The sequence below is a fragment of the Bos indicus genome, chromosome 18 (assembly GCF_029378745.1).
Source record: "Bos indicus isolate NIAB-ARS_2022 breed Sahiwal x Tharparkar chromosome 18, NIAB-ARS_B.indTharparkar_mat_pri_1.0, whole genome shotgun sequence".
Taxonomy (NCBI): Eukaryota; Metazoa; Chordata; class Mammalia; order Artiodactyla; family Bovidae; genus Bos; species Bos indicus.
The window spans coordinates 26,291,998-26,306,009 of NC_091777.1; the positions used below are offsets into that span (position 1 = coordinate 26,291,998).

Below are 14,012 nucleotides of genomic sequence, written 5' to 3' on the forward strand. Positions count from 1 at the left end.
ACTGACCTATGGCCATTCACCTAAGGGGGCAAGGCCAGGGCAGACGGCAGGCAGTGGAGTAGGGACCACTGTGCTAGGTTTTTGGCAAGCCTTTGGAGAGCTTGAGTTTCCCGTTTATTAGGTAAAGGTGCCAGTACTTGTATGGGTCAATCATGATAAGGATGGGGGGAGGACACTTGATCCTGACTTAGTGGGTGACAAGCCAGCACTGGGGAACCACCCACAACATGCCAACACCCTGCTCCCTGCATCTGATCAGGGGCTCACAAGACCAACTCTTCCAGACAGTGCTTGTGTAAAAAGGTTATTTAATAAGTAAAAATGGCTAAGCTTCCAAAAGTTCTTAAATAGGATTTCAGAGGGAGGAAAATGTCAAGAGGCTAGTGAGCAGGGAGACAGCCTGGTGCCAGGCAGAAGAGGGGAGCAGCAAGATCCCCACCCACTGACCTCCTGCCAGCCATAAATAAAGCCCGACCCGCCGCGGGAGCGGGCCTCCTGTGTACATCTAGGAACACTGTATACACGCCTGGCGAGATGCTCTACTCCCGGAGAAGAGCAGGACAGGGCTGCCCACCAACCGCCCAGCTCCCACAGTTCCTGTGCCTTCTGGAGAGGCCCTGCGGGCTGGGGAGGGTTGGGCCAGCCCAGGCGAGGGCCCACCCTCCCACACGACACACTTGCCCTCCCCGCAAGGGCCCACACTGATGGCCTGGGCCTGCCCTTCCAGCCCGTGCCACCTGCACCCAGAGCCACAGCCAAGAGACATGGTTTCCTTCTGAACATGTTTCTCATCTCTAAGGGGAGATGGGGTCAAAGAGGCGCCTCCACTCTGGCCTCTGCTTCACAGGCTCCAGATGCTGCAGCAGGGGTGGGCCAGCCACGCATGGAGACCCAGTCGCTGGTCCCTGGTCCGGCAGGGTGGGCATGTCCATCACACAGGCAATGGCCTGGACTTCCCTATGGGAGGGGATAGGTTTTGTCAGCACCGGGACTGTCAGCCTCTGTCCTAGAGCAGGAGGCAGCCGCGCAGAAGCACACAGACAGCAGGCAGCGAGCCCCAGACCCAGCCAGCTTCCCGGCACAGCCCTGCAACCCGAGGCGGCCAGGCAGGCGGGTGGGCGGGCAGCCCTGGGCTGCTGGCCCCCACACTCACCTGGAGACTCTGCAGCCCCAGCCGTCAGGCTGAAATCAAAGCAACAGGTGTCTCACTGGTAGGCTTCCCTTGGGCTGGGACCCACCCCCCAGGACCCTGCTGCCCATACCCCCTTTAGACTCAAAACATTTGCCAGGCCCTTCTGTGAGTGGGTCAAGCTGGGGACTGGAGCCCCGGATTCTAATCACCCATCCACGGCCTAGTTGGGAGGCCATGTCTTTCATGAACCCAGCCTCAGAGAATTGCGTCCTGGGCCTCACATCAGCGGCCTAGCTAGGAGTCCAGAGGGCTGGCCTCCCCTCCTGACACTCCATCTCCAAGGGGCCTTCAGTTTCCCATCAATAAAATGGACCCAGCACTGTCTGCCCTGACTACTTCCCAGGGCCAAGGAAGGTTGTGAAAGTGGTCTGCAGAAGTTTTATAAATTTAAAGCCCACTCCAATAAGGGCAGCCCAGTGGCTGTGATCAGCCTATGGGGGAGGCTCCCCACCCTGGCTCACTCCCTGAAGACTCACCTGAGGGCTGCAGCTTCCTTCTGATGGAGCCTGGGCGGCTAGTGGTCCCAGAGCCGGGGGCCGAATGGGCTCGCGCTGAGGGCTGTGGTGTCTGGCAAGCTGACTCCCACTGTGGGCAGAGAAGGGCAGGTGGGTGGGTCCCCTGCCACCCATGTGTTTCCCCTCCCCAGCCACCCCAAACTGTTTTCTCATCTGCAAAATGGACATGACAATGATACAATAACTATGGGAAGACGGAATTAATAAAGAAGTAAACACTACTGAGCATCTGTGTGCCAGCCTGCACCTCCCTGCCCCACGTCCAACCAGCTGATGACCCCTAGGTACCTCTGAGGTCAACAAAAACGCCTGGACTGAAGAGACTACTGGGTTTGGGTTCAAGTTCTGGCTCCACCCGCTCTGGTATGTTCCCCTCTTCCCCACTCCAGGCTGTCCTCCCCGCCACACCCTCCCTCCTGCCCATGACCGGAAGTCTTTGACCCAGCGCCGGCGGGGGTTCCTGTACCTCTAGGTGCTCCTGGCTGGACCATGACCCGAGCTCTGTCCTGCGGGACCCAGGGCCCAGCTCCACAGAGCGCACCCTCTCAGCAAACTTGAGGGAGTAGAGCGTCTCACTGGTGTTCTTCTCCACAGGGGACACCTAGGGGACACACGAGAGCTCACTCTCCACCTGGCTGGCCAGCTGTCCTCACGGAACTGGAAGGGGCATCAGAGGGAGCTCACAACCAGGGGATTCTAGAAGGCTCCCTGGAGAAGACGAGAAGGAGGGGAGCTGGGGTGGGGTGGGGGGGCAACTTCACCAAGGTGGCTGAAGTGGAGGAAGCTGCAAGCAAAGAGTGACTGTGGCCAGGTCTGTTGGGAAGGCTATGGGGTGGGGGGCACATGTCACTGACTCTGAAGCTGCTGAAGACAAGAGGCTTTTCTCTGCACAGCCTGCGGGCTACCTGGGCTGCAGGGGAAGGAAGGGGGTGGGAACCCCTGTTCTTGGAACTGGCCAAGTCTGTACACACTGATGGCCACACTGTCTGGCCCACCTGAGGCCCTCACCTGCACCACCATGAGGGTCTTGCTGTCCCCGCTGAGCGAGTCCTGCAGCAGGTAGGTGAGCTTGGAGTTGCGGAAGGGCACGTGGCCCTGACGGGAGCGCAAGGCGGCAATGACATCGCCCAGGGCAGACAGCGACTTGTTGATGTGCTGCGCCTCCCGCAGGCGGCTGCCCTCCGCCCCCGACTTGCCCACGCGCTCCGAGCCGGCCAGGTCCACCAGGTTCAGCTTCCCTGTGGGGAGGGCGCGGGCAGGTCAGGGCCGCCCCGGGAGAGGCAGAGGTGGGGGGTGCTCAGGCAGGGCGCTGGGGGTCCTGGCTCACCTGTGGTGCGGAGGCCGGTGCTGCAGTCCACGCCGCGCACCGTCACGATGAGCAGGGCGTGCGAGCGCGAGCTGTGCTCGTTCAGGTTGGTGAACTCCGTGGTGCGGTTGGTGTGGCCGAACTCGAACACCTGGAGATGGGAAGGCCGACGCACCGGCTTTAGAGTGGGGTCTTCGAAATCCCCAGTCCTGGGGCATCCCTATCAGGGGGCGTCACCCGCTACCTCCTCCGCGGGAGGAAACAGGCTCCCAGAGGCCTGCAGACCCAAAAGAGCCTGCATCTGAGCCCTATCCCTCCGGGCGGAGCCAATCCGCTGTGGGCGGAAGCCTCCCAGCGTTGGCCCGCCCAGCTCCTCACCTTGTTGATGTCCTCCACGCTCTGCACCTGGAACTCGGTCAGCCCCGGCACGTATAGCTGCCCGCTGCCATCTGGACACAGCCGGATTTCCAGTTTCTCCTGGGGCTCCTGTCCCAGCAGGTCCCTGAGGGCAGGAAGGACGGTCACGCCCTCCTCCCAGTCTGCCTTCTGCTTACACTTGCACCGCCCCCCCGCACCCCCCCAACCAGCCTGGAATGTTCTCCCAACCATCACACTTCAGGATGCCTTCCTGGACACCAAGGGGCTCAGCCCTTCTCCCTCCCCAGCCCCAGCTCCTCTCGGGCACTCAGTTTGCTGAAGGGCAGAGGCAGGAATGTTCCCCAAAAGTCCTGGGGTGGTGGTAACTCCAGTCCCCATGCTGCACTGAACCCCTGGAGGCAGGGTTCCCCAAGACCCCACTCTCACTTTTCACCACCCAGTGCAGCCTGCAGGTAGGGTGAGGGCACTTCCAGAGGAAAGGAGGGCCTTGGTCTGGGTGTCCCAGGTGGGCTCAGTGGGCCTCCCCCGTCCTGCCTGCTAGTGCCTGGAACCGGTGGATTCTCTGGGCCTAGTCACAACATTCAACTCCCACCTGAGGCCCCCATCTGAGGGCCCTTCACCTGAGGGCCCCTCACCTGAGGACCTCATTGTAGATCTCTGCGGCACTGACGGTGATGGTGTATTCCCAGTCGGACGCTTTCTCCTGCACCTCAGAAAAGAGCAGCCGCAGGGCCCGCTGGTTGATGCCTGGGTTCTCAGGGGTCCCCTGGGGTAAAATCAAGGCCCCAGTGAGCCAGGCCTCTCCCCTTTCCCCACAAAGGCTGACCTGTGCAGATGCTCCCCACCTCCTCTGGCTACCCCTCCCAGGCCGGCCTCCCCAACTTAAGCTGTCACATGCCAGCCTGCCCCCTAAACACCCTCCACCAGCTACAAGCCGCTTCACCTCCTTGGGCCTCAGTTTTCTCACCTTTAAAATGGCCCCACCCTGCCAAGATTGGGCCTGAGACTTAAAGCAGAGCACCAGGTGGAACTTGGCCTGGGCCCTGCACACAGGGCCTGCTGATGGACACCTGGCCCTGCTGGGCCCCCTGGGAGGAGCCACTGGGAATGTGTGACTTCCCTGCTGCTGCCCAGAGTTGGGGCTCAGTGTCAGGTGGGCCGTGAGCCAGGTTCTACGGGAGAGCTGGCAAGTGAACTGGGGCCGGACGGGCTGGCTAGCCTTTCTAGAAACAGTCTGGAGTCCTCACCTGGGCCTCCCTTTGGATGGCACCTTCCACCCCCACTTCCACTTCTGCCACTGGGGCCTCAGTGTCCTCCCCACACCCTCCAGCCCCGTGGCCTCTGCCCCGCTGTCCCCTCTGCCCCACATTCCTCTCTGACTGGCTTCGGTGTCTGCACCAATGTCACCTCCTCAGGGAAGCTTCCTTTCCCTCCAAACACCAGATCCCCCCCCACCTCACTGTTAGTTCCTTGTTCCTGGATGAATTTTCCTCTCTAGCACCTGGAGGACACATGGTGACTTGCCGTGGGCACTGCCATCTCCCCATGGGTGGGCCAGCTCCGCGGGGCAGGCGCTCTGGTCACGGCTGAGCCCCAGGCAGGGTGCCTGATGCACGTGGAGCCTCAGCCTGGATGAGTTGGAGGATGGGTGCCCCTGGTGTCACCTCAACTCTGGGCGCCCCAGACAGAGCTGGGAGCCTAAGGGTGTTGCACACACTCCCCTCAACCACCCCCTCCCCCTTCCCATCTTCTTTTGGCCTGCCTCTCACTAAACAGTCTAATCAATCCCTTCTTGAGGGAAAAGAAGGTCCAGATTGGGGAAGAAAGGCCCACCACGGGAGCCTTCCCAAAGGGTGTCCAACAGCCTGGGCCAGCAGGGCCCTCTCCCAGCCCTTGTTGGGACACCAGGTCACCTGCCCTCCTCCTCTACCTGGAGAATCCCGTAGCAACCCTCAAGAGCCAGGGAAATGCTAACAAACCAAAGACATGCCCTGTGACCAGCTTTCCATTTTTGTCTACAGTCAAAATTCTTCCTCCTCTCAACACCCCTATTCCAGGCCACAGTCCATGGAGGCATGGGGCGTGGGGGGGGGGAGGGGTGGCACACGCGTGGAGATAAGGCCCTGCAAGCTGCAGGTAAGAGCTGGGCACCCCACAACAGCCTCCATTGGCCAGTCTCTCCCGCTGCCCAAGGATCTCCTTGAGGGTCGAGGTCCCCCCTCATTCATCCCGACACGCCCAGAGCCCAGCATGAGCAGCCATACAACAGGAGCCCAATACATGTGTGTGGTTGAAATGAGGGCAATCCTGAGATACGTCACAGCAATCTGCCCTGGACTCTTAGCCCAGGCCAAGACACCTCTGGGGCCAGAGGCTGTTGTCAGCACACCTTCCCCTCCCCCGTACCTACTAGGACCACGCAGGTGTGCTTAGGCAGGGCACCCCCACTTCAGGCCTGGTGCCTTAGGGTTAACACAAATAATTATGGGCTCAGCTCTAAGGCTGTGAAGCCCAAGTGAGGCAAAACACGCCCCACACAGAACCTCAAGACCAATGAGGGGCACCCCCATCAATAGCAGCAAGGGGGCAGTCTTCACTCTGAACCCCTGCTCCACCCAGTGGGTACCCACCTCCATTGTGTATGTCTTGCCAGCACCCGTCTGGCCGTAGGCGAAGATGCAGACATTGAAGCCATCAATGCAGGAGGTGATGAGGGCCTGCACCTCCTGGAACACCTGCAGAGAAGACGTAGGATGGAGGATGTGGAGCTGCCAAGGCTGCTGGCTGCCCCCAACCCCAGCCACCTCCTCCTGACCACTCCCCTTCTTCAGCTACAATATGGCACATGTTATCATGGGCAACCAGCTCACTGTGGAGGAATTTGTGACTAATGAGTCATTTACACTAGGCATCAGTGGGCAACCTCATTGCCGAAAGACTGAAAGGAAGTCAGGGTAGTAATTACTGCCCACTGGCACCTGAGGAAGGGGCAACCTGGGCCAGGAGCTCAGGAGCCCTCCCCCAGCTTTTCCCCCTCTCAAGGGAGAGGCAGCATGTGCCTGGCACCTCCACTGGCTTGCCTGCCAGCCAGCAACAAAGGACGGGGGCAAAGATAAAGCCTAGCCTGGGCACAAGCAAAACAGGCCTCTCAGGTTGGCCCTTGCAATGTGAGGGAAGAGCAGATGCTGAAAACACCTGGCTCACACAGGCTGCAGGCTCCTCCCTGGGGTCTGCGCGAGCAGCATGGAATCCCTAGAAAGGCCCGTGGGGCTGTTAAAGGTGGTGCTCCTGGCTGGAGAGGCCTGCCTCCACACAAGCCAGGATCCAGTGGGTGGGCGGGGCCATGTGAGTGGGAGGGGCTGAGAGTGGGTGTGGTTGATTATGGGCGGGGACGGTTGGGTGGGAGGGGCTATGAGGGTGGGTGTGGCTATAAGGATAGGAGGGATCACCCGAGTAGGATGGGCCCAAGAGTGGGTGTGGCTGAGATGGGCGGAGCCACGGGGGGGTTGCTCTAGCTTATACATGCATCTGCCCTTCCGAAGCCCTTTTTGCCTTCCCACCCTCTTCTCTCCTCCAGAGGTAAAGAGAGGGACCTTGTAGCCCTAGGCTTCTCCATCCTGTCTCCCCTCCCTTACGTTTATTTTCGTCCAGCCCTCACCCATCTCTCCCCCTTCATGTGAGGTGTGTCTCTCTGTCCCTCTCTCGGCAGGGGCCACACTCACGTCCTGCTGTGAGGCCTGTGAGGAGAAGACCTTGTCCAGCTCGAAGGAGACAGGCTTTCCTTTGTGCAGCAAGTGAATGATGGAGTCGTCGTCGGGATCAAAGGTCACAGCATTGGTCGCCTCAGGTCCTTCCCCGTCCTCTTTGGTGACTGGCCGGACACGGGCAATCACCCGGATGTTTCCTAGATTTGATGGGGCAGGAGAGATGGGTACAGGCCAGGTCAAGACCAGATTGCCTCCACACTGGTGTCCACTGGTGTCTGGAGCAGGCCAGTGGCTCAAGAGAGCCTACCTTCTTAGTAAGGCCCCCAAGGGCAAGGTGGCCCACAAAGCTGTTCTTAGTCATTCACACTATACTATGAATTCATGTATCAATACATTTTTTGCTAAGCAAAGCAACTGAGGGTGGCAGCCTCACCTTGGGGACATAGAGGAAAGGCCAGTTTTCAGAGTTGAGACTTTGCACCTTGCACCCAGTTTGAGTGGGATACCAAAATGGACAACTCATTACACATCTGGACTTCAGTTTCCTCACACACACAATGAGGGGCTTGGATCCCACTAAGCCTAGGAGCTTGTTCTCATTCTAGAAGGGCACTGTGAATGCCAGGACAGAGTCTGGGAATCAGATGGGCTGACGGGACCAGGCAGAAGATGGGCACAGGCAACAGAGCAGCCCCGGGGTTGACTGGGGCACAGATTCAATCACGCCACCCGCCTTGCTTCAAGCCCTTAGAGGGGATCCCAGAGGCTTGAATGAAGAGAATGAAGAGAAAACTCCCCATCACATCTAGCATGGCCCCACCTCCCTCCACCTGTCCACTGCAGCTCACAGTCCAGGTCTCAACCCTGGTTCCACCTCCTACAAGAAGCCCCCTCGACACCCTCAACTGTCAGATATTTAGGAGCTCTGAGAACCCCTCCCCAGCCCAGGTAAAGGGGCACTGATGGGGTTCTCAGGGTGATTAATGATCACTGTCTGCTCCCCTCCACTGAAACTGAAGGGAGCACCATGAGGGCAAGGGCAGGTTCTGTGGGGTCCAGAGACATATCCTCAGTGTCTGGAACAGCATGTGGCACAGGGCAGGTGCTCTCTGGACCGCTGGGCAGTGAACGGGTGCTCTCTCAAGCTTGACCAAGCCCTACATCAGAATAAGTGACATTCTAGCCACCCACCACCCAGTACTTCAATGCCCTGCTCCTCCAACACCTGGCAGGCTGCCATGGGCACGAGGAAAGGCTTCAGAGTTGGATGGATCCAAGGTGCAAAGTTTGTTTACTCGCCATGAAGTTTTGAGCAAATTCCCTGTGACATTCCTGTGCCTCTGTACCCTTATTTACAAAGAGGGCATCACAACAGTCCCTCAAAATGACAGGGCACAGCTCCAAGGACTGGCACTGGGGGCCAAAGGGAAGGGCAGGAGCACCCCCGAGGCAGGTCAGGGCCCCCTCTGCTGGGCACCCCCTAACCCACACGGCAGTCACCTTTCAGCCGCACGAGCTCATTGTGGCACTTTTTACGCAGCTGCAGCTCCCGGCGGTACTTGCGCAGCAGTTCCTGGTTGTTGCTATTGACCTCCTCGATGGCCTGGCCAATCTGGTGGGGGAAGGGCAGTGCCATCAGGGGGCCAGTTCCACCCACCTCACATGCCCGGCCGCTGCCCCTCCACTGACAGCCTGCTCATCACTGCCTGCCCTGGACTGGGCACCTAAGCTGAGCTGTCACACGTCAGATTTTCCCAATAACCCCTCTGGGTAGGTACTGTGACCAGACCCATTTTACAGAGCAAGAAACTGAGCCCCAAAGAAGCTAAGCCAACCTCAACGTTGCCCTGCTGATGAGCAAAGAGCTGGGACTCAGCCCTCACTCCACAGCACCAGCCCTTGACTACAGGATTCAGTTGGACCCAAATCTCAGCTCTATTCTGAAGAGCTGGGAGACCAGAAGCAACTGGCTCAATGTCTTCGAGCCTCAATTTCCTCATCTGTAAAATGGGAATTCATAGGAGCTGGTGATAAAGATTTCAAGTTCCATTCATAGGGAAAAGAAACAAGATGCAGGCTACACTCACACCTGTTCCCCTTTGTTGGGAGAAAGGGAAGTGCGTGTACATGCACATACATGTCAATAGTTTTCAACATGCTCAGGATACCCTTTAGGGGACATGCTGGGAGAGGTTTCTTTTGAGGAGCGGGCTGGGTGGCAGAGAGAGGCCTTTCCTTTTCATCCGACGCCCATCTGTGAAGTCTGTAGTTGCAACATGTCCATGTATTATTGACATGATTTTTTTTATTAAAGGAGAAGAACTATTTTCGAGTCCCCAAATATATGTCTATCCTGCGGAGCTGTCACACAGACTCAAGGAGCTGATGGCTATAAAAGGCTCGGCATGTAGGAGGCACTTTAGAGACATTGGTTATTCTCATACTGCACAAGTACAGCTTGAAAAAATTAAATTAAACCTAACAGATGTAAAGATATGTGTAGCATGTTTGAGATATAAAGATATGTGTAGCCCATATGGAATATAAAGATATATGTGACGTGTTTGCTTTACAGACTCATAACAAGACAAATATCCAAATACCTACCCTGATCAGACTGTTTTTCCAATGGTCTGAGGACAGCTGTGTGTGTGGTAGGGAAGGGAGCTGCCGTCTGCGGGTTTGTCTGAGTTTGAGAAGGGCGTGGTAGGGGATGCTGTGTCCACCCAGGGGCTCCAGAGCCTCTCCCAGCCCCGCCACCCAGGGCCTGCACTCACCTCGGCCTTGACACTCTTGAGGGCCTCCTGCAGCAGCAGCGGGAAGCCGCGCACCTGACGCTTGAGCCCATTGTAGTCATTGGTCAGGGTCCGCAGCGCTGGCTGCAGCGTCAGCAGGTTGGTCCGGACGCCTATGGAGACACAAAGGGGTGAGAGGCAGATGGGGTGAAGGGCCGTGGTGTGGGGAGCAGGCTAGCGCTCAGCCGGTCGGCTTACCTGCCAGGTTCTCGTGTACCGCCTTCATCTCCACCTGGGCTCTGGCGAAGGCCTCCTCAATGGCCCGGTTCTTGTCCTCCTCCAGGGACTGCATCTCTTCCAGCATCTGCCCGTGGGCCCTCTCCAGCTCCGACTCGTACATGGCGATCTGAAGCCAGGGTCAGGAGCTCAGTGCAATGCCCCACGGGAAGGTGAGATGCCCCACCCCCCCCACACACACACATGCACGAGGGAGGGATAGGATGGCCGTCTCTCTCCCCAAAAGGGCTGCCAGCTCCGTGCAGCTACTTCCCAGCATCAGCCCAGCACCATCCAAGGTCCCATAGGCCCTGGGAAGCAGGGGAGAGGATCTCTCATCAGTTATGATACGGACCAGGGTACCCTTCCAAGAGCGTTGTGTGCCAGGCCCTGAGTCAATCTTGCAATGAGGTCAAGCCTCACCGGGAGCTGGGTTCTGCGATCAGACCATTTTACAGATGAACAGAAACTTGCCCTTGGTCACGACGGCCAGCAGGGAGAGGGGGACTGGAACATGGGTCTGTGGGACCCCAAGTGCTCAGCCTCTGCACTGTGCCAGAGTGCGACCCCAGCGTCATGCCGCCCCGACAGCCACGCGATGACCCACGCACCTGCGCCCGGAGCTGTGCGGTCAGCTGGTGCGAGCTCTGCAGCTGCTGCTCCATCTCCTTCAGCACCTGCCTCTGCATGGCCACCTGCTCCTGCAGGTGCTGGTTCCGGGCCTGCGACTCGCTGAGGGCCTGCTTGGTCTTGGACGACTCTACCTCCACTGTCTTGATGACATACTGCGAGGAAGGGGCGGAGGGGCAGGCACACAGAGGTGTGTGGGTGCCTTGCCCTCACCCTGGGACCCTGAGGGGACCCTCAGGAGCATCCCACTAACATCCCGCAGAAAAAAACTAGAGGAGCCCTGAGGTCTTGGCTTTCCAGAATGCTGCAGGGGCCTCCTGGAATCTTCTCATTTTCACGAACCCAAGAGGAGCCTGGCTGTGGCCCAAGACTGGGCACAGAACAGACAAGGAGGGCAAAGACGAGAGCAGAACATAGTGAAGCATCACATCCACGCCTGGCTCATAGCAGGCACCCCAAGCCTCAGTTGCTGGACGCCTACATGGCCTGACCCTGGACAGCAGGAAGGGGAAGGGGCCAGGCTGAGTGCAGACCTGGAAGGATTCCTTCAACCCCTTGCACCTACTTATTCACCAAGACAAGCCTGTTCTACGTCTGGCCCGTCCTGGGCTCCAGAGACCAGTGCCGAGGCACAGCCCCGGTGCATACAGCAGGCAGCCACCCAGCCCCGGCTCACCTTGATGGGCGGTGACTGGGCGCGCAGGCTGGCGATGGTCTCGTGGCTGTCTCGCAGGCGCCGGCTGAGCCTCTCCTCCTCCTGCGCCTTCTCAGCCAGGCAGTCCTTGAGCCGCAGCTCCACCTCAGCCAGCCGGTCGGTCTTCTGCTGCACCTCCAGGTTCAGCTCTGACAGCAGGCCTTTGTTCTCCGCCACCTCCAGCTGTAGCTGGGACAGCCTGTCGCGGAGCTGGGCGCTCTCCTGCAGACAGACAGCCACAGAGGCATGGGAGGTGGGGATGGGTCAGGTGTGAGACCAGCAGGCAAGAGTCAGCGTGAGGAGCTGGGGTGACTGCTGGGAATCAAGCCTCCTGTCCCCCGACCACACTGGTCCTGGGCCCACCTGGCTGTGCTCGCAGCCCGTGCAGGGGGCTGCCGGCTTGGCCCTTAGCTCCTGCAGCTCCGCCTCGCAGCGCCGCATCTCCTGCCTCAGTCGCTCATTCTCCACCATCAGCAGGTCCCGGTGCTTCTCCAAGTCGGTGCCTCCCTGCAGAGAGCCAGAGTCGAGGTGGGGGCATGTGGCCAGGGCAGGTGGGGGGAAGGACGGGGCAGCGGGGAGGCAGAGACAGTACAGGGTGCAGTGGGCAGAGGGCCAAGATGGGGAGGAAGAGAGAAGGAGTAAAGAGAAAGAAAGGCCGGTGATGGACGGAGAGAAGAGAGAAGGGGCTCCAGAGAAGATAAAGACAAAGACGAGGGCAGAGGAGAGAAGAGATGGAGGAGGGTGGTGAGATAGGAACGGCTCCTGGCTACACCCCAGCCCTCTCATTCTATTTTCCCGAGTGTGAAAGTAACAAGGAAAGTCATATTTATATACACAGAGATCACACTCCTGCTTTACCTCAGCAAACAAGTATTAACCTCCCTCCCATTATGGGTCACGCAACCTCGTGGTGATAAGTACCCTGGAAGCTTCTCCCCATCCCTCAGCCCCGTTAGGATGGCGTTGTTGGGCTCACCAGCTCAGATCGAAGGCGGCTCACTTCCTGGGCCTGGCTTATAAGCTTCTCCTTCAGATGTTCCACCTGCCAGCACAAAGCCGGGGTGGTAAGCCTGGTTCTTCACTTCCAGGCCTCTCGCCCAACCCCATGGCCCCAGCCCTCCCTGTGTTCATACATCAGACCACACCTGAACTCCAGGTGCAATGCACCTGACCTGGTCCTGACAGCTCTCAGCACGCTCTCCCATCACAGGACTGGCCAGCCTGGGCTCTCAGGAGTCCAGGGAGCGAATGCAGAGAAGTGACCCCTGGGCCCACTCCAGGGGCAGCTTGACAGGGGCCTCAAGGGGCTGACCCTCAGGACACCTGCCTTGCCCAGACCCCTGCCCAGGCCTGTAGCTACTTTTGTATTTGTAACTTTATATCTTTTTTTTTCTTAAAAGGCCTCCAAATTGTATAAACTCCAGGTACTACAAAATGTGGATTGGTCCTTGTCCAGCCCCTAGAATTTTCCACTCTGAGTGGTTCTTGGGGAGTCTGTCTGTGGAGACACCAGCCTGCCAGTGACCAGCACACCTTTAGGATCTGCGTCCACCCTGGCTTCCAGTCTGCCTTGCCGGAGAGCTGTGGGATGTGCACTCCATCAGGAGGCGAGGGTGACCTGGTTCAGCCAGAGCCCAAGGAGGAGAAACCAGCCCCCAGAGAGCAGGGTTCCAGGGAGGCTGCCTGTTCTCCCCACAGGCCTAGACCCTGGTTCCACATCAGCCCGCCTCCAGGAACTCTCCCCTCGGAAATAACCCAAAATGCAGATGAGGACTTTGGCACCAGCATTCATCAGAGCACGTGTAGGGATTTCCCTGCAGAACATTCTGTGATGACCACAGGGAACCTTGGGAAAGGTACCGTGAGAGAGTCAGGCTTCCTCCACGGAGATAAGGAGATGCAGTTTACACAAGCAGGCCACAAAGCCTTGGGCTGGCTATTACTACACACCAGGAGACAAAGCCTACCGCCTACAGGGTCCACCAGCCAGAAAAGCAGGTGAAAGGCAGAGCAGGAGCAGACGCCCATGATCCAGCTGAAGAAGGTGGGAGTGAGGTGGGGACACAGGCCCAGTGTTGCCAAACTTCTGACCTTTCAAGCGAGGCCAGACATTGGGATTTTCAGGTTGTGCATATTAAATCTCCCCACTACGTATGGCTGAGATGTCATCAACAATCGGTTGAGCACAAGCTCAGAACCAACCATCTCCTGGGGCTGGAGAAGGCAGCTGAACCACAAGTTGGTCTCTGCTTCTCTGAGCGGGTTGGGGGAGGAACTGGGTAACAGGCGTGACCCCACCTCCGAGGAAAAGACCAGTGACACCAGCGAGCTGCTCCCTTATAGTTGAGGAGGTGGAGTACAAGACCCAAGACCCAGAGAGGGGTTGGGAGGACCAACCTGGCTGCCCAAAGCCTGCTGGCTGGCAAGCAGGTGACTTAAGGGAGGGCACCCAAGAAGGTCACCTCTGTCACCTGCTCCACCAGCACATTCCTTCCTAGCAATGCACTGGACGTGGACCAAGGCAGGTAGCAAAGCCTATGCCACTTCTCTGCCCACTCCAACGCCCCCTTCTGTTAAGA

General features: G+C 58.5%; 1 protein-coding gene across 4 annotated transcripts in view; it reads right to left on the bottom strand.

Annotated features, from left to right (window-relative positions):
- Window positions 1-291: 291 nt before the first annotated feature.
- KIFC3 (kinesin family member C3) overlaps window positions 292-14,012 on the bottom strand; it is a 30,330-nt gene continuing 16,609 nt past the window's right edge. For 3 of the 4 annotated variants that reach the window (XM_070770654.1, XM_070770652.1, XM_070770653.1), the window contains 16 exons: window positions 12,410-12,475; window positions 11,797-11,940; window positions 11,416-11,655; window positions 10,721-10,894; window positions 10,092-10,239; window positions 9,876-10,006; window positions 8,599-8,710; window positions 7,114-7,295; window positions 6,022-6,126; window positions 4,027-4,157; window positions 3,392-3,515; window positions 3,035-3,164; window positions 2,716-2,945; window positions 2,174-2,308; window positions 1,669-1,777; window positions 292-957 (listed from right to left, as the gene is read on the bottom strand). In XM_070770654.1, the coding sequence (XP_070626755.1) occupies window positions 932-957; window positions 1,669-1,777; window positions 2,174-2,308; window positions 2,716-2,945; window positions 3,035-3,164; window positions 3,392-3,515; window positions 4,027-4,157; window positions 6,022-6,126; window positions 7,114-7,295; window positions 8,599-8,710; window positions 9,876-10,006; window positions 10,092-10,239; window positions 10,721-10,894; window positions 11,416-11,655; window positions 11,797-11,940; window positions 12,410-12,475 (2,187 nt within the window). In that variant the 3' untranslated portion in view covers window positions 292-931. Of the gene's footprint in view, window positions 958-1,153; window positions 1,183-1,668; window positions 1,778-2,173; window positions 2,309-2,715; window positions 2,946-3,034; window positions 3,165-3,391; window positions 3,516-4,026; window positions 4,158-6,021; window positions 6,127-7,113; window positions 7,296-8,598; window positions 8,711-9,875; window positions 10,007-10,091; window positions 10,240-10,720; window positions 10,895-11,415; window positions 11,656-11,796; window positions 11,941-12,409; window positions 12,476-14,012 lie in introns of all 4 variants that reach the window. The other variant, XM_070770651.1, reaches the window with a different exon arrangement.